At 41.7% G+C, this 20,000-nt stretch overlaps 1 protein-coding gene across 2 annotated transcripts in view; it reads right to left on the minus strand.

Moving 5' to 3' along the window:
• LOC126457011 (caspase-1-like) overlaps positions 1-20,000 on the minus strand; it is a 119,183-nt gene that overhangs the window by 57,305 nt on the left and 41,878 nt on the right. For both annotated transcript variants that reach the window (XM_050092982.1, XM_050092983.1), the window contains exon 2: positions 4,174-4,313. In XM_050092982.1, the coding sequence (XP_049948939.1) occupies positions 4,174-4,313 (140 nt within the window). The remainder of the gene's footprint in view (positions 1-4,173; positions 4,314-20,000) is intronic.

A 20,000-nucleotide genomic window follows, 5' to 3' on the forward strand; every position in this document is an offset into this window, starting at 1 on the left:
AACTCCGAATGATTGTGAAGTCATACCTTGCCAGACAGGGACGTAAAGTTCCTAGATTCAAAGACAATTGTCCAGGCTATGAATGGCTGTTGGGCTTCACCAAATGCCACCCTAAACTTTCTGTACATTTTGCAACCAACATTAACAGGAGTTGAGCTGCAGTTGATGAGCATGTTCTCAGAGTATATGTTGAACATTTGCAAGTTGAACTGAAAGATGTGCCAGCTAGTAATATATGGAATTTTGATGAAACCAACCTAACCAATGATCCAGGGAAAAAGAAAGTACTCACAAAAAGAGTTTCAAAATATTCAGAAAACATCTGTAATTCCTCCAAGAGCAGCATATCTGTAATGTTTGCTGGCAATGCTGAGGGAGAAGTTTTGCCTCCATTTGTTGTTTACAAATCAGCACATCTGTGGTCTACATGGACAGTAAATGGGCCCACGGGCTGCCTTTACTCACACAGTCCTAGTGGATGTTTTGACAGTAATACATTTAGCGAGTGGTTCACCAAGTTGATGCTACCAAGACTGAAAAAGCTTGAAGGAAAGAAAGTAGTAATCTGTGACAATTTGTCCTCACATTTGACAACTTATGTTCCAGAGCTCTGTGGTGAGAATAACATTTCATTCATCTGTCTACCAGCAAACAGTACTCACATTACAGAGCCTTTGGACACTTATTTCTTTGGGCCCATGAAAGTGGCCTGGAACAGGTCCTTACAGAGTGGAAAAGTAGCAAGCAAGGTTTCAAAAACACTGTCTTGCAGGAACAGCATTTCCCAATTCTGTTAAAGAGATTAATGGCTATAGTTGGCAAGAACTCAGCAAAGAACCTAGTGGCAGGTTTCCAAAAGTGCAACGTTTAACCGACAAAGATGCGGTACAAGACTCTTTCATTGAAGCCCTTGAGAAAAAGAGAACTGAATGGACAACTGGTGTTGCCAGTAACAGAGGAAGAAAGAAGCTTTCAGTCACACCTGATAAAAGTATGACAGTAATGCAGAAAAAGGTTTTGAAGAAATACAGAAGAAGTCACAAAAATCAAGATAGTAATTCAAGAGAAGATTCTGATGCCATCTCTCTCTCAGAGATTCTTCTGAAGATGAGGATTATCTGAATCTCAAGTCAGGACACCATCACCTGTAGAGATTGAAGTGGATGAAACCTATTTACTAACCAGGCCAAAGAAGAAAAGTCCAGAATTTGGAGAAGTTGTGCACACTGTGGGCCAGTATGTGATCTTCAAATATGAGGGGGAATATTTTCCTGGATTAATTACTGATGTAAGTGATGTTGGAGCTACAATAAGTTCAATGCAAAAGTCTAAGAAATAATGGAATTGGCCAATGCCGAAAGATGAAATAAAGTATGAATTTGATGAATAATTTGCACCATTCAGCCTCCAAAACAGATAAGTAAACGTGGCTTATTCTCCATACCACAGCTTGAAGGATATTGGACCTATTACTCATTATATAGGCTACATTTTGTGTTAAATCTTTAATTTGTTAAATTACTTTGGTAATAAAATTTGTTTCTGCTAACAAGATTGTTATTTTTTCTTAATTCTGATGGTCAGTCATTGCTCCAGTACTCTGTAGTCCTTATTTCTTTAGTAACTGCTTTATTCTCTATCATTCCTATGGTCAAATATACCTCCAGACGTCTGTAATCCTCATTTTTAATGAAATTTAGGCATCTGGTGGAAGGTATCCCCAGGGCAAGGAAACTTTGCACCACTTTTTTTAAAAAAATAATAAAAAATAGAAATAAATGTTATTTTAAGAGACACAAATACAGATTACTTTGCAAAAGACTGTTGTAACTAATCAAATCAGTTTGAGAAACAAAAACATTAAGGAACCCGTGTTTTTAAACTATTTTCTTAAAAAATCTGTAAAAAGTGAAGCAAAGTAACCTCAAATGACGGTATTTGCTATTTATCTGTAGGGAGTGCTAATCAAATCATATTTTTGACAAGATCTGTACATATTGTTTGCAAAAAGTCATCTGAAGCTTTCTGAAAATTTTTTTCTAAAACTCATTACAACTTAAGCTGCAATATGTTTGCACTTTATTTTTCATGTCAGTTATTTAGCACATATGCAAATGGAATCCAGGTAAATTGTTATGATTAAGAGCAATATTCAATACAGTTACATTACTGAGTGATAATAAATTTAGTATGAATAGTTTGACTTATGTATTCCACTATGACATTGAATCCAATGTGTAAAAATTTTCATTCTGAAATGCAGCACCTAGTTTCACATCTCAAGTCTCAATTAATATGAATTCCATATGTGGGATATTACAATATGGTGTTTGGAGTTGTGATTGTTCATGCGTGAAACTGAAATATTAATGGAAACTATTTGGAGTTTCAGCCAATATACGAGCAAAGTTACTTGAAAGTAAACCATTTACAGAAATCAAAGCAATGAATTTTAAAGTGGATGATTATTTGTGCCTGAGTGTGTGCTGCATGACATAATAATATAACTAATGGGCCTGATTGGAATTGGTGTGTGGAATAAAAGATAAGTAATGTTTTTACTGTTTTACTCTGTTTCTATGCAGTTACAGTAGGAGTTCACGTGTGAAACTATTTTCTTTTTATTATTGAACTGAGAAACCATACAATTAAAATTAAAGAGGAACCGATTTCAGACTATGGGTTGCAGTTAAAAAGCATGTAATTAGAAATAACATTTAAGTATTGTTGTAGTTGTCAATTTTTCAGTTTTTCTGATGTAAACATATTTCTTTGATTTTGTGCAATTAATCTATGTATATTAATTATGATGTTCATTAATTTGTAGCTCAGTTAGCCTAATGCTGGGCTTTGTAATTGTTTTTCATTAAAGTTTGCAAATGTAACAGTATTTGTAAACAACCATTATTGTTAAATGCCATACACCTCGAGGTGCTAGACCTCACAAGTAAGTGGTCAGTAAGAAGTGTTAATCAGGCTGTATTTTGGACAACATCTGTACATGTTTTCTAAAAGTTACGTGAAGCCCATTACAAACTGAAGTTGCAATTGTTCTAATTTTAATCAATGTATACTGATTATGTGTTTCATTGATTTATAGCTCAATTACCATAATGCCAAAACTTGTAATTGTTTTTCATTCAAGTTTGCAAATGTAACAATGTTGGTAAGGAATCAACATTGTTAAATGCTACATACATCTGGGTGCCAGAGGTCACAAGCAAATAGTCAGCTGCTGTTTCTCAGTAGGAAGTGCTAATCAGGTTGTATTTTGGACAATACCAGTACATGTTTCTTAACTGTTAGCTGAGGCACATTAAATATTGAAGATGCAACTTAAAAAATGTGTGTTGAGTTTTTATTTTACATGTGAGTTATTTACCACTTATTAAAATGAAATTCAGGCGAATTTCACAATTAAAAGCAACATTCAGTATGCCTACATTTTTGCATGATGATAAATAAAGTATGAATAGTTTTAATTGTATATTCCACTGTGACACTGAGTCCAGTGTGTAAAATATTTTGTTCTGAAATGCAATACAAAGTCTCAATTTTTCTTATTTAGTATTAATTCCTATGTGGGATATTAGACTGCATTAGGCTAATAATTACTGTATATATCTGAATATTATACATTTGCATATTTGTGACAAGTTTGTTATTTCTCTGAAATGAAAATTTGTTTAAAATGGTTTGGACTTATTCCACATGCATGAGGATCATTGCACCTGGTATCTGTGGAAGTAACATTGTTACATCTCTTTTTTGTAAATATGTGTAATGTATTTTTGTTTTATAACATTTTATAGAAGTCATTCTTGAGAATATCCTCACTATGGATCCATCTAATCTAATCTTCTTGAAGCAACTTTTGTTTATAGCATTATGATTCCGTTATTGTGCTGAACTTCGCTTCTTCTCCAACTGTCTACATTTCTAAAGTATTATAGTTACAATGTAAATTATATAAACTGATCAGGTTTTTCATCAATATTTGTATATTTGTTAGTTGTTTTCTGATACCTACTTTACACTGTTAGGCACCTGTAGCACCGAAGTAATGAAAAAAAAATAGGTGAAATTTTGTGAAAACTAACAATACCAGCAGATGTTTTTTCATTCAGAGGAAAACTACATAAATAAGATTTCTTCTCTGATGAGCTACTTTACCTCTGTTGTGGCGCTGAGTCTTCTTGTCCTCGACTTGAAGGAAATATCTGTTCCGTCACAATGAAACTATGGGCATCAGATTCCGTATGTTTCACATGAGATGCTGTATTATTAATTTTTTTGGGGCTGGATGCAGCCATCTGAAATTCATATAAAATTGACATTTGTAAATGCAGTATCAGAGTGTGACCTATTGCGAAAAATTGTTAAAATTTTATGTTTAGAATGTAAACATTACCGAACTACCATTTTTTCTCATTATTGTTCAAGAGATAGATATTATATAATACATTCTTAACAACAAAACTCACGTTTTGTTAAGGCAGTTCCATAAACACATGTAATGTCCAGGAAGTGACAAAGAATACAATAAGGCCCAAAGCAGCAATTTAGTAACTTTTCTGAAAGCCCTACTCTCTGCACAGGCTTAACAATGCAAACTAAGTCTCCAGGGTATATCTCACTTGGAACTGTAGCACTTTTGGTCATACTCCCAGGTGTCTAGGATCTGTATGCTAGCCAACTGGCTTGTTTCTTTGGTATCAGTGATGAGATCTTTCACTTAGTCATGCTAAGTATCAATGGTTGAAATGGGAACAGCGTATTCATTGTGGTTTTTACCTTCCAACCATGGAGCAGAAGCAACTGTGTGAAGCCTGTAATGTCTTGGTTTGCTGTATTGTATGGGAATGTCACAACGGGCATTCCCATCTTTCTGTTCAACAACGGTGCACATCATGAGCATATCTGCCAATGTCTTACTAAGGCATTCTGTGAAGCTATTCATCTGTAGATGATAGGCAGCTGTCATCCTGTGGGTGATGTTGCAATGTGAAATTACCTCTGATACTAGTGTTGAGTGGAAAACTTTTCCGCAGTCAGAGATCAGCTTATGGGGAACCCTTACTTAAAAGTGATGTGTTCTATAAGGAACTTCCTAATTTCTGGATCTTCCACACTCAGCACAGCTTCAGTGATAGCACTGTGGGCGAGGTAGTCAGTGCAGACCATTATCCAATGAGTCTCATTTGTTGACTGCAGCAAAACTCTCCAAAAAGTTGATTCCGTTCTTTTGGATTGCAGACAGGATTGGTAACAGTTGCCCTGGAGGCAATTGCAGCACATATTTACCCTGTTGGCATTTCTTACAGTGGCTCATGTAGCGTCTAATGGATCAGCAGAGACATGGTCAGTGATACCTGCATCTTCATGAACTCCATGTGACCGGATGTTGAAGCGCCATGGAAAAACTTCAGGACAGCTTTCTGTAGATGAGCTGGTATGAAAAGCAACCACTTTCACCCCATTACATCATAGTTCCTCTTATACAATGCTCTGTTAATTAATTGGAATTCTTTAGTTGATTTCTTCTTCATAGATTTCTATAGTTCTCAGCAGTGCTGGATCTTCCCTCTGTTCAGCAACAATGTTATTTAAAGCAACAATTTCTCACAGTTCACAAATCAAGGAAAAATCCATATAATTTAATGTAACACAAGATAAGAATAATCACAGCATTCAAACAAAAATTATTTCCCCACTTTGTACATGAAGGGAATAGCAAGGAACCATAATAACTGGTACAATGGGACATACCCTCTGCCATGCACATTGCAGTGGTTTGCAGAGTATGGACATAGGTTTAGATGTAAATGACTGAGATCTGAACCATGGTGCTATTCCATCAAAGGATTCATTGAAAGGCAAATGGCACCTTTGTGTTCGTAACCACTTCCATGTCCCACTGTGATGTTGTACTTCCAGAGCCTCAGTGCCCATCTTGCCAGTCAACCCAATGAATCCTTCAGGCTTGTCAGCCAGTGTAGAGAACAGTGGTTCATCACAATGCTGAACAGTTCACCAAATAAGTATGACCGGAAGTTGTTGATGGTCCAAACAACTGCAAACCACTCTTTCTTGGTTGTAAAGTAGTTCATGATGCACTTGGACAATACTCTGGAAGCATAAGCTGTCATCTGTTCATCACCTTCCTGGATCTATACAGAACTGCCCCTATTCCAGGTCCTGATGATGAAGATGTTTTGAAAAACCCAGAGACTCCACCAGACAATGCCATGTCTAAACCACAATCAAGTCCAAATCTAAAGGCAGATTCACCAATGAAGCTCGACACTTACTACTGAAAGCATTTTTAGTACCAACACTAATGTACAGCTGGAGCAGAACTGAACTCTTGGGCAGAGAGTGCAGCTATCTATTCAAACACAGAATATTCCAGAAAGCTGGTATTTATACAAACAACAAACTTAAGATATTTTAAGAACCTTCCAGAAACAATGAATACCAAATAACAAATATTTGTTGGTGGTTGGGTCTGAGCTAGGGGCCTGCCAGCTGACAACGCTAACCAGTACAACACGCTGCTTGCACAACACTTTCTGGCAATATGAGGGAAGTCGTAAACGGAAACAGACTAAATGAGTCACAAACTATTAAATCTGTCAGAAAATTAAATGTAACAGCTGAGCTCCCTTTCCATATTACTAACAACAATTTCTCACAGCTCATTAATCAAGTAAAAATCCATATAATTTGAAGGGATAGTTATGTCTCACAAGGTAACCCTTCAACATTCAGCCATTAAAACAACAGAGATTGTATGAATGCATGTTGTCTGTCCTATCAGACATGTCTGAAAGAACAGATACAATACAGAATCTGCAGCTGTGATGCACACTATATAAATTGATGCTGGAAGGGGAAGAAAGGAGGGGAAATGCAAGGAACTAATGACATCAGCTGCATCATCGTTCTATGCTAAATCAGTGGTGACAAGTGAAAATGAGTGTGAAACTGGGATGCAAATCAGGGAACTCCTGCTCACTGGGCATTTGCCTTAACAACTGCACCACCCAGATTCAGTTTTCATTGTATAAGCTGAGAATATCTTGGCATGCTTCCCAGCTGACCCACACTCCAACCTAGCGCTGCATACCCACAGACCCCAGCTGTGTCCTCCATGCTTGCTAATTTTAGATTCTCACTGGAGGTCAAACATAAATGTGTATCTGCACTGAAGATTGTGCATTATTCGTATAACTGATTTGCCTCAAAGGCAATGAATCCACAACCTTCAGTGTGGGTGCACATTTACTTTCGGCCTCCATTGGGAATCTAAAATTAGTGAACACGGAGGATGTGGACAGGGCCTGCATGTAGGTGGCACTAAGTAGGAGTGTGGCTCAGTTGGGGAAGATAGTTCACGCATTTGCAATAAACACTGTGTTTGCAACTGCTCAGTAAGCAGGAGATCCCAGGTTTGAGTCCCAGACCAGCACACATTCCCACTCATAATAGTTGATTCCACATAATGCTGATATAATTAATTCCTTCCCTTTCCCTTCCTTTCCTTTCTCCCCTTACCAGCTTCACTTCACATAACATGTATCAGAAATATGGGTTTTAGAACAGACACCACACATTCATAAAACTGATTTGCCTCAATGGGCAGTGAATCCATAGTCTTCAGTGTGGATGCACATTTACATTTGATCTCCAACAGGAACCTAAAACCAGTGAGCAAGAGTGATAAGGAATGGGACGGTGCATAGTTAGTGACAGGTGGGAGTGTGGGTCAGCTAGGAAGCGTGGTGAGATAGTCTGTGCATTTGTGATAAACACTGTGTCCAGGAGGTGGTGGTGGTGGTGGTGTGTTGGGGCTTATGGGCGCTCAACATCGAGGTCATCAGTGCCCTGACACACGTTAAAAGGAACGAATGTGGACAGACCTAAGAAAACTAAAGCACACACTCAAAGAAAGCAGGAAAAGAAGGAAAATGCTACATAAGAAAGTAAAACCTAAGGAAAGGGGAAACATAGCAACAAGAATGTCACAGGAAATTGTTATTGGCTGGCCACTTACATAAAATATGGGCGAGCTTGTCACACAGTGAGCAAATTAAAATCCTCTCCCTAAAATCTTAGTAAAAACATTTGACAGGGCACAGAACTTTAAAACTTTAACCACATTCGTCCGAGTGTTGCCTAAAAGAGATGGCAGATCCACTGGCAAGTCAGCCGCGACCCGCTGGTCAGAAAATAAAACACAATCCAATAAAACATGGCGCACAGTGACCTGGACGCCACAAGCACCACACATTGGAGGGTCCTCTCGCCGGAATAGGAAGCCGTGCATCATAGGGCTGTGACCTATCCAAAGCCGAGTGAGGAGAACCTCATCCCGTCGACGGAGTTGAAAGGAAGTGCACCACACACGCATTGTGGGCTTGACTATACAGAGCTTATTGTCAGTCACTTCCAGCCACTCATCCTCCCACCGACGCATGACCCGTGAGCTCAACAGTGAGGTGAGTGCGTGCAAGGGGATAGCACACTGAGATACTTGTGGGGCGAGACACGCCTCCTTGGCTGCGAGATCTGCCCTTTCATTCCCAGCAATACCAACATGCCCCGGAACCCAGCAGAAAGCTACAACTTTCCCCAGTCGCTGTAGTCGGAGGAGGGCATCCTGGATGGTCTGGACAATTTTGTCTGCCGCATACAAACGTTGCAATGAGTGAAGGGCACTGAGTGAATCGGAACAGACAAGAAATTTAGGAGAGGAAGAATGTCTCGTGTGCTCCAGTGCCTGCAAGATCGCAAACAATTCTGCATCAAAGACAGTAAAAGTCTGAGGCAGTTGGACCTTGAGGACACGATATGGAAAAACAACTGAGCAACCAACAGAACCCCCTTGTTTCGACCCATTCATAAAAACAGCTACATAGTCGTGGTGCTCAGATAAAATGGCAGAAAATACTGAATTAAAAACGGTGGCAGGAGTGCAATCTCTCTTGTACTGCAATAAATCTAAAATCAATCCCGGCCTCTTCAGTAACCAGGGTGGCAGGTGGATAAAACCTTGGATTTGGGGTTGTACAGACTCCACACCGAGGGACTCTAGTACACGTTGCACACGGATCCCAAACGGCAACGTAGCCCGGGGATGGCGGGAAAAAAGGCGGTCCAGAGGTGGATGGGCAACAAGATGGTGAGCAGGCAATCTGGGAGCTGCAAGAAACTTACAAGCCTGGTGCACCAGCAGGAGCTGCCGTCGGATGGTAAGTGGCGGTTCACCAGACTCAGCACAGAGGCTGGGTACGGGACTGGTCCGATAAGCACCCATGGCCAGTCGGATCCCAGCATGGTGAACAGCGTCAAGGATCCGCAAATAAGATGGCCTCGCTGACCGATATACTGTGCACCCATAGTCCAGCCGTGAATGCACAAAAGCTCCATAAAACTGTAGGAGACGCACCCTGTCCGTGCCCCAAGACCTGTGGCTGAGGCACTTGAGGATGTTCAGTGCCTTCAGCGTTCTGGCTTTCAAGTCACGTAGGTGTGGCAGCCATGACAACCTGGAGTCAAAAATTAGGCCCAGAAACTGCACTGTGTCTCTAAAACGTAGGACAGTATCCCCCATATGCAAGGCAGGCAAAGTAAAAAGATGACGAGAACGATTAAAATGAACACAAACACACTTTTCGGCAGAAAACCGAAAACCCGTCTTTGCAGCCCATTCCTCTAACCGCCGCACTTTTAGCTGCAACTGACGGCTCACGGTTGCAACACTGGGGGAGGAACAGAAAACAGCAAAGTCGTCCACAAATAAGGAGCACTGTACTGGACTCCTCACTGTAGATGTTATACTGTTGACGGCTGTGGCAAAGAGGGTAACACTTAAAACAGTGCCCTGGGGGACACCGTTCTCTTGCTCAAAGTGATCAGACAGTGTGTTACCAACACGGGTCCAAAAAAACTGCTGAGACAGGAAAGACCGAATGAAAATCGGGAGGTGGCCACGAAAGCCCCATTGATGCATTTGTGCAAGAATACAGTGTCTCCAAGTAGTCTCATATGCCTTACTGATATCAAAGAAGATACCGATACAGTGATGCTGACGGAGAAAAGCCTGCTGAATAGCCGCCTCTAGGAGGGTCAGGTTGTCGACCGTGGACCGAAAGTTTCGGAATCCACACTGAAAGCGGCTAAGGAGCTGTCTGGTCTCTAACAGCCAGACCAGAAGCTGGTTAACCATCCGTTCCAGGGTCTTTCCGACACAGCTTGTCAAGGCGATACTACGATAACTACCGTGACATGTGTGGTCCTTTCCTGGTTTGAGGAGAGGGATGAGAATTGCCTCCCTCCACGAGGTGGGGAACACTCCTGTCTGCCATATGAGATTAAAACATTCGAGGAGGATTTCCTTGGACGTCGCTGGCAGATTTCGAAGCATGGAGTACCGGATGCGGTCGTAACCTGGTGCAGTGTCAGAAGTCTCAGTAAGGGCCGATTCAAGTTCCCACATGGAGAAAGGGGAATTTTAGGCCTCAGAACTGTTCGACCGAAAGTCCAAGGTCGCTCTTTCGACAGTCACACGGTAGCGACGAAACGCTGGATCCTGATTTTCAGTGGCAGTACTTTGTGCAAAATGCTCTGCCAGCATCTGAGCAATGGCTCTGGGTGTAGTTTGGAGGCATCCCTGGTTGAGGACAGCAGCTATTGGTAAACGGCTATGTTTACCAGAAATCCTCCGGATGGCTTCCCATACTCTTGTGGAACAAGTGGAATGGTTGATGGAGTCCAGGAACTCCTGCCATGACCTTTTCTTGCTCTCTTTAATGACACGGCGTGCCCTGGCTCTCGCGATTCGAAAGGCGGTAAGATTGACCGCTGTTGGGCGGCATTTAAATCGGCGAAGAGCTGCACGCCTGTCCCGGATTGCTGAACGGCACTCTTCTGTCCACCAAGGCACAAGGCGCCGCTTAAGAGTGCCAGAAGACTGTGGTATGGACAGGTCAGCAGCATGATGGACCACAAGCGTGATGTGATCCGCCCATTCCTGTACGTTATTGTGGCGGTCAAAGACAGCCAACCGAGTGAACAGTGGCCAGTTAGCCCTGCCAATCATCCACCATGGTGGTCGCTGCTCCAGCGATACACCATCCAGGAGATGAATGCGGATAGGGAAGTGATCGCTGGAATGAAGGTCGTCAATGACCTCCCAGTGAACAGAGTCGGTGAGGGTCGGAGAGCAGAAAGCTAGGTCAATGGCTGAGAATGACCCTGTAGCAGTAAGCAAATGAATCAGAGTACCTGTGTTGAGGATGCACAACACTTGAGATGTTAGGAGGCTCTCCAAAATTCGACCTCGAGCGCAAAGAGAAGTGGAGCCTCACAGGACATGATGGGCATGGAAGTCTCCCAGGAGGAGAAATGGGCGGGGGAGTTGGTCGATAAGATCTGTGAGAGCGTCTAAGGTCATTGCATCCAGAGGGGGTAAATAAAGGGAACAAACGGTAAGCCTCCGAGGTGAATGAATTTCAACTGCAACTGCTTGCAGGTCAGTATCCAGGGGGAGGGCAGAGGAGTGGTGGTCATTATTGACAAACACAGCGACTCCGCCTTTGGCCCTTTCTCCAGTCAGGTCATCTTTGCGATATGACGTATAGCCCATTAGTACAGGAGCATCAGATGGTTTTAAATGCGTTTCCTGTAAACACAAGCACAGGGGGCGTTGCCGTGCTAGGAGGTTCAGTTCCTCCACATGTGCCCGGAATCCATTCATGTTCCACTGTATAATAGGAGCCATCTATCAGGGTGGGAGTACCTTCATTCTCACTTTCTGTTGGGGAGGAGAGCCCACAACAGGTGGAGGCTCAGTTTTGGGGCGAGATGATTGCCCCAGTCTGACATCAACCTCCATCGCCTCAGAAAAGGAGTCGAGAGAGACGTCAGAGAGAATGACATCCACATCAGGAGACTGTATAACTGCAGTCTCCTTTAGTGGGCGAGTCTTCACCTTTGTCTTTGGCTTCAATGTTCTGGCCTGAGGTGGCATTGGAGCCAAAACCTCAGAAGCAGTAGGGAGTGTAGCAGCGCTGGGCAGTGCACAAGACTGGACCCGGGAAGGGGCAGGAAGTTCCATGATGTCAGCTACCATGGCCTGGTCAGAAGGCCGGGGGGGAGCAGCAGGCTTCATAGGAACGGCAGCAGCACACGTATATTGACAAGGGCAGGTGCTAGTGCTGACAGTAGCAACCTCCGTTTGTGTAGCGGCATCGGTTTTCAAGACTGGTTGTTTGAGAACAGAAGAAAAGGAAGCAGCAAACGTGGGCAGCTGCATGGACTTGTAGATTTTCTTCGCCTCACCATACGGAATGCGTTTTGTAGTTTTTAGTTCCTGGATCTTCCGTTCCTCAAGGAAAACTCTGCATTCCCTACTTCACACAGGGTGATCCCCAGAGCAGTTGACACACTTGGGAGGAGAGGAGCAACCAACTCCCTCATGGGCAGCTTTACCACAATTCCTGCAAGTGGCTTCCCCTCTACAGCCGAGAGTAGTGTGTCCAAAGTGTTGGCATTTAAAACACCACATGGGGTTGGGGTAATAAGGCCGTACACTGAGACGTAGGAAACCTGCCTTCACATGCTCTGGCAATTTGGTGGTGTTAAATGTAAGGATAAATGAGTCAGTCTTTCTGAGAGCACCATCCACCCGTTTCATAATGTGTTGCACGTCGACAATTCCTTCCCGGGACCATTCAGCCTTCAGTTCGTCTTGGGGAATGTCAACGAGATCTCTGCAAGTCACAACACCCTTGCTGTAGTTCAAGGTGTTGTGAAATTCAGTCTCTATCGCAAACTCCCCAAGAAATTGTGCCTTCTGAAGGTTCTGGACTTGCTGGAAGCTAGATGTTTCAACCAACAAGGTGCCATTTCGCAAGCGCTTTACAGATTTTAATGTGCCAGCAATACCTTCTAAGCCCTTCTGTATATAAAATGGCGAAACTTTTTGTAAACTCCCATCTTTTCTTTTAATTATGAAAAACACATTCTGCGAAGCAGCATGCATTCTGTTACTATTACCTGAATCAGGAGGACTGGCTACACGAGCCCTCTTGTTGGATTGGGTGTTAGAACCCACCAGCGGTCCACCCTTTCCGCTGGCAGGAGAAGAATAAAAGTTCGAGGGTTCCATCTCGGTCCCACGAGCAGCTAGGGAACTAGAAGTCCACCTAGACAGAGCCCCGTGTGCCTAGGTAAGCCTTATACAACTGGGGCGCGGCAGGTGCCCCAGAGGTTGCCCGCTTGCGACTCTTCCACCCCAACAGCCATGCATCTTATAGGCGTGCAGCACACCGTAAGATTGAGGGGTTTTTATAGAGGTTTACCTTCCTCGCAATCCAGGTGGTCAAGCCAAGATTACCATTCCCCGCAGCACACAACATTCCACCGCCGCGCCATGCGGTGGTCGCTGAATTATGTCCGGGGGTTACGGTGACAGGAGACTGGCGGCACTGACCAGTCCCCAGCTCAGGACCCCAGGGTCGCCAAGCCTGTACTCAGCAAATGAATGCTGAGCCCCCGGAGGGTCAAGGAGGTGCAGTGGTTAAAACAGCTGCCTTGTAAGTAGAAGATTACCGGTTTGAGTCCTGGTCTGGCACACTTTTTCACTTGCTGCCAATGATTCTGTGTAAAGTCTCGATGCAGCAGGTATCATTAGTCCCTCCCCTTTCCTTTCCTTCGTCCTCCTTCCATCTTCAATTTACATAAAAACATTGTGACTTAAATGTATGTTTTTGTATGAGCAACAGTAAAATGTGTTTTATTTTATTCATTTTCTGCCTGCTTGTGATTTCCTCAGCCTTCATAAGTCTCTTTTCTCCCTCACTCCCTAACCGCATTGTCTGATTAATGTTCTTCATTCCTACTTTTGATTGTACTCAGCTTTGTCTACTGTTCTTTCTTTTCTTTTTTATTTAATTTTTCAGAGTCTGTGTCTATCTGCCAATATTATAATTCTGTCTGTAAATTTCCCAACAATCACTGATAAATTTAATACAACTATGTTTTATTTCATTTATTTTTGTTTATTTTTTTCCTTGTGAGTTTATTCTGTTTTAACACATTTATTTTCTCTATCTGTATTTAGTCATTTGTTTTAGTCACATTCCATTTTACTCACCACATTTATGAGTACACAATATCTATATATGATGATAATTAGGATCCACATGCCTTAGTTTGGAATTTTTGCTGTTACAGTTTTCTTTATTATGTCCAGTCCTTCCTCACTTTATCTACACAGTGTGTTTCCTGATTAAGGTTTCTACATGAGACATTCCTTGTGTCGAAACCTCTGCATACATTTCTTAGGTCTCCTTTTGGAGTATCTGTAAATGAACAAGTATAGATCTATGTACATTCCACTGAAGAATGAAAATTTAGTCTAGAAACAATTATGTAGGCTGTAGCTAAGCCATTTACCCACAGTACCCTTTCACTCAAGAAAGTTTGTCCCACAAGCTACATAGGGGAACTTCTGTGATGTTTGGAAGGTAGAGAGAAGTACTGGTGAGGACAGATAAGGAGTTGAGCCTCGATAGCACATTTAGTAGAGCATTTGCCAGCCATGAACAAAGGTTCTAGGTTCAAGCTCTTGTCTGATTCACAGTTTTAATCTGCCAGGAAGTCTCAGATTAATGCACAAATCAGAGCATCCACTAAGCACCCTTGAATAATGGTTATGTGATACCATGATAAGCTCTGGATTAGTAGTGCTGTAAATCAAATGTACATGGAAATGAAAGGGTGAAAGACTTCATTTGGAAAAAAAAGTGGGCAAGTATCCAAGGCTGTATCCAAATATAAAGATGTAAGGGAAAAAGATCATCAACACAGGTGTAACAGTTTCTTCTGAAGAAGGCGCCCCTAGGTGGCACTGAAAACTAGATAAAGAATTTTAAATTATATTTGCAACCAGTTGACTGGAAATTTGTGTCATTGTTTCATTGGAATGGTTTTATACCATTGAGCTGTACCAGAAAACTTTGCAAACATTGATTGAATATGAATTTGGAAGTGATTAATCAGTTTATTCACAGAAGGTGTGCATAATAACACATGAAATCAGTCACCTAGCCAGTAGCATCTGACGGTGGGCAATGTTATTACATGAAAAATTACTAAGACTATGTTGAACCATTACAAAGTGACAGATTAATTTGGAAAAGTAGTACAGAAGTAGTAAGGTGTGTTATTTAGAAACACAATAAATAGTAAAAACTTTATTCTTTCAAATCAACCTTTTCACTTAAAATGAAGAACTTATGATAATAATATTTGTAAAAAAATGAGACATTTTCATTTAGGCAGCATGTGTGTGTTCCATATGAAACTTGTTCTCTCTGTTAACTATTCCTTACCCATTCCAAGTCACTGCAAAGAAAACTGCTTCAATAAAGAATCATCAAAACATAAAGAAGATTATAGTTGGCGACCATGACAGGACATGACAATAGTTAACAGAGACAACAGTCTTCTAATGAAACCCGAGCATGTTGCCCAAATGTAAATGTACTTCTTTTCTTTACAGAGTCATATTACAGTCATTAGTTCTTCAGTTCAAGTGAAAAGGTTGTTTTGAAAGGATAACAGTTGATACCATCTCCTCCATTTACTGAGTTCACAAGTAACACATTTTCTAACAATGGCTGGACACAATCCTATTCATATTAGCAATTAAATTCAGTTCCACTTTCACACTGAAGTCTGCCATTGTCATATTACTTTCTTAAATAAAAATCCAAATTAAGCTGTCACATTCAGATTACCTTAACAATTGTTAAAGCAATAATAAAGCCCATTAATGGATGCTGCTGAGTGAGAATTGTGTTACAGATTTTCCCATTGATTTTGTGTGCAATTACATTCATCATACATGAATACACCATTTAATCACTCACTGTTGCCCTATCACATGAGTGAAAACTTCAAAATTCATATTTTATCAATATCGGCAAACTGCCCTCATTTTTATGATGCAACTCAACTGCCAGCAACAATTCATGTGAAACCTGAACAACTCCTGCCTTCTCCTCATGTAAAGTCACGTGTGCTTGAACAATGTTGAACTAAGCAACAAGGCAACGTATTGTGGCAGAAAACTCATGCTCAGCTCTGAATGTTCAAGAGAATACATTTCATGTATTTCATATTAGTGCAGTCATCGTGAAGCCTATTCATTTGGACACGCATGCATGTCCAAAGGAACAATACTTATTCTTCTTAATAATACAGGAACTGCAGTACTGTATTTATCTGTCAATACCAGGCAGCAACTTTCAAGTAAAATGTCCTCCCCCATATGGGAATTACATAATGTGTGTACATGTATAGGTTGTGACACAGAACAATGACGTATGGAAGTTTGGGTCTTGTCATAAGTCAAGCACATATAGCCAAATTGGTTAAGGTGACCATTCACATAATGCAGGAAAACGGGGTTTGAGTCCCAGCCCAGCACAAATGTTCATTGTCATCATTCCCTTCAACAGTGAATGGTTGTTCATATTTGCAGCTGTGAAGGAACAGGCAACCACCAGCTGTTTAAGGGAATGATAACAATGAAAATTTGTGCCACATCAGGACTCAAACCTTAATTTCTCGCTTTACGCAAGCAGTTACCTTAACCGTTTTGGCTACCTGTGCATGACTCGTGGGCAGACTCAATCTTCCATATGCTGTCATTCCTGCATCTGTTATGAAATACATGAAACGTATTCGCAGCTGTGAATACATTTCATGTATTTCATAACAGCATAGTCGCTGCAATGCCTGTTCTTTCAGACATGCATGCATGTACAGATGACGATTGCATTATTCTTCTTAATAACACCTATTCATTCACCAATACCAGGCAGCGACTTTCAATTAAAAAGTCCTCCACTGTACAGGAATTACATAATGTATGTACGAGTACAGCTTGTGAACAATAACATATGGGAGATTGAGTTTGCCTGTGAGTCACTCACTGATAGCCATAGCAGTTAAAGGTGACTGCTGGCATAAAGCAGGAAATCATGTTTTGAGTCCCAGTCTGGCACAAATTTTCATTGTCATCATTCCCTTAAAGAGTTGATGATTGTTTGTATTTGCAACTACAAATACATTTCATGTATTGCATAGATTATTTGTTTGACTATCTCTGTGTCTGTGAGGTACACTATAATTTAAAAGTAAAACATTACAGGGAAGAGTAAAATAAAAGAAATCATCTAGTGTACACCTCTTGTAGCAGCACATCATGCACTTGTGTTTAGAAATGCAGACTGCTTCATGTCAACCAATTACACGATACTCATGGGATATTTATGAGGCAAAGCCACGCCTGCGCACTAGATGGCAATAATGTGGGAAAATCAGAGGGGAATGTCTGATTCCTTCTGAAGTTGCTCATTCAAATTAAACATTTCTGAGAGCTCAAGGTTTCTGTTCCTTAAGTAACTGTTCATTTTCTATTATGGCACTTATTTCCATAAGCAACGATTAATCTGAATTAGTGGATATACCGCATTTTGCACATGGAGGATGCAGTTGTTTTTGGAGCTGTTGCCCTGGCAGTATCTGTAACCCTTAGGTTTTGGGCAGAACAGTGACGATGATGAGAAAAGGCCAAATGTTGTTAAAAAATTTTTTTGTTTATTTATAGATGCATATTTTGTATTGTTTTAGAATCTTTTGTATTGTTTTAGAATCTGAAGATGGTCATTGTATGGCAGAAACTGGTTATGACTGTTTAAATTTTTACAAAATATTCAATCACACATTCCATGACAAAATGTCATTTTTTCCAAAATGTTGTTGGTTTTGACACTGGCTGGGAAGAAGGTATAAAAGCAGAGGGATACACAGGGTTCAGTCACATTCATATGTCCACTGCCTATGTTCGAAGTCAGTGTGCAATAACAACCCACAGATGGCAGGTGGCAGCACTTACAGTGGAGGGTATATCACGAATGTCAGGCAGATGTGGACAACAGTGTGGTAGTTGTCGTAATGAGCAAAGGAGCGATGTATCTGATGTCTAAAACAGCAAGATCATTGGCTTTCTGGCCAGTGGTGGAAGCATTTCCAAAACAGCTAAGCCTGCAAGCTGTGTGCTTGCCTCCATCATTAAAGTATATCATACATGGGAAAATGGCACTATCCAAAACAGGTGACAAGGTAGCTGTGATACATCATGGGCCATAGATGTTAGTGGTAAATGGCGGCTGTGGGTATGTGTACAGATGTGCAACTGTTGAACAACTGAGCTGGCCGGAGTGGCTGAGCAGTTTTAGGTGCTACAGCCTGGAACCGCGCGATCACTACGGTCACAGGTTCGAATCCTGCCTCGGGCACGGATGTGTGTGATGTCCTTAGGTTAGTTAGGTTTAAGTAGTTCTACGTTCTAGGGGACTGATGACCTCATAAGTTAAGTCCCATGGTGCTCAGAGCCATTTTGTTGAACAACTGACCTCCAAGATGAACCAAGGCGCTACCAACAGTGTCTCCTCAATGACCACTCTGTGAATGTTGCTGCATACGGGCCTCCACAACAGGTGCCTGGTTCACGCACTCATGCTGACTGCTGTTCATCAGTGATGAAGGCCGGTTCAAAAAATGGTTCAAATGGCTCTGAGCACTATGCGACTTAACATCTGAGGTCATCAGTCGCCTAGAACTTAGAACTAATTAAACCTAACTAACCTATGGACGTCACACACATCCATGCCCGAGGCAGGATTCGAACCTGCGACCGTAGCGGTCGCTCGGTTCCAAACTGTAGCGCCTAGAACCGCACGGCCACCCCGGCCGGCGATGAAGGCTGGAATTAGCATGCCAGTGTCACAACTGGACGTCCACCGAGTGGCGACAGGTAGCCTTTTTAGATTAATGATGTTGTATGAACCATCGGACAGATGGCCGTTCGCGTGTACTGCCTCACAAAGATTGTCAGAAGGGTCCAGGCTGCAGGAAAGAGCATTATGAAATGTGGAATGTTTTTGTGCCATTCCCTGGGTGGTTTCATCACTCTGGAAGGCAGATTGGACCAACACAAGTATGAATCTGTCCTTGGGGACCAAGTCGGCCCCCACATGCAATTTGTTTTTCCTTGGCACAATGGCATCTACCAGCAGAACAATGCAATGTGTCACATAACTCACCGTGTATGTGTGTGGTTAGAAGAGTACTGAGATGAGTTTACCGTCTTCCCCTGGCCACCAAACACCAGATTTAAAACCAGTTGAGTATCTTTTGTACCAACTCGACCCGGCAGTACACATAACAGATCCTCGGCCAAGAAACACCTACTGTAGCTGGCCACAGCACAGGGGTCAGCATGGCTCCCCATCTTTGTTGGTACCTTTCACAACTTCACAGACTCTCTCCATGCGTGTCTCACAGAGATCAGTGAAGCAGAACGTGCTTATTCAGGCTTTTGATAGGTGCTCACATTAACGTGACTGGATAGCGTATTCCTTATTAACGAAGGAACTGAGGTGGGAAGATCTGCAGGAATTTTGGAACTTCATAAGAATGGACGTGACTTACTTTAACAAGCTGCAGTCGATAATGCAGGAAGGAATTCGCTCAAGTGACACAGTAATGGCAGGAGGAAATTTTACCTAGTCGGAAGTAATAATTAAACAACTGTTTTTTTCATTTTGTGACTGGACTCTTCCTCCGACTAGTGCCAGTTTACCTTTACTGGTATGCCGAAAAAAATAATAAATTAAATAAAGCAAAAGATGCTACCAAATCAAACGTAAAATTTCATCAGTTAAGGCGTTATGTATACAAATCGAAAATCACTCTTGTAAAGTTATATGAACATTTGCTCAGAAATAAACGATTGCCGACGCACTTTATAAAGATACAGTGGGTTGTGAGAATAATCCTCGCTATACGCCTGGATTAGGACGCTTAATGACTGGTTGGTCCATTCCAATTCTAGAATACGAAGTAATTTGTACAAATGA

Source organism: Schistocerca serialis, chromosome 2 (genome assembly GCF_023864345.2).
Source record: "Schistocerca serialis cubense isolate TAMUIC-IGC-003099 chromosome 2, iqSchSeri2.2, whole genome shotgun sequence".
NCBI lineage: Eukaryota > Metazoa > Arthropoda > Insecta > Orthoptera > Acrididae > Schistocerca > Schistocerca serialis.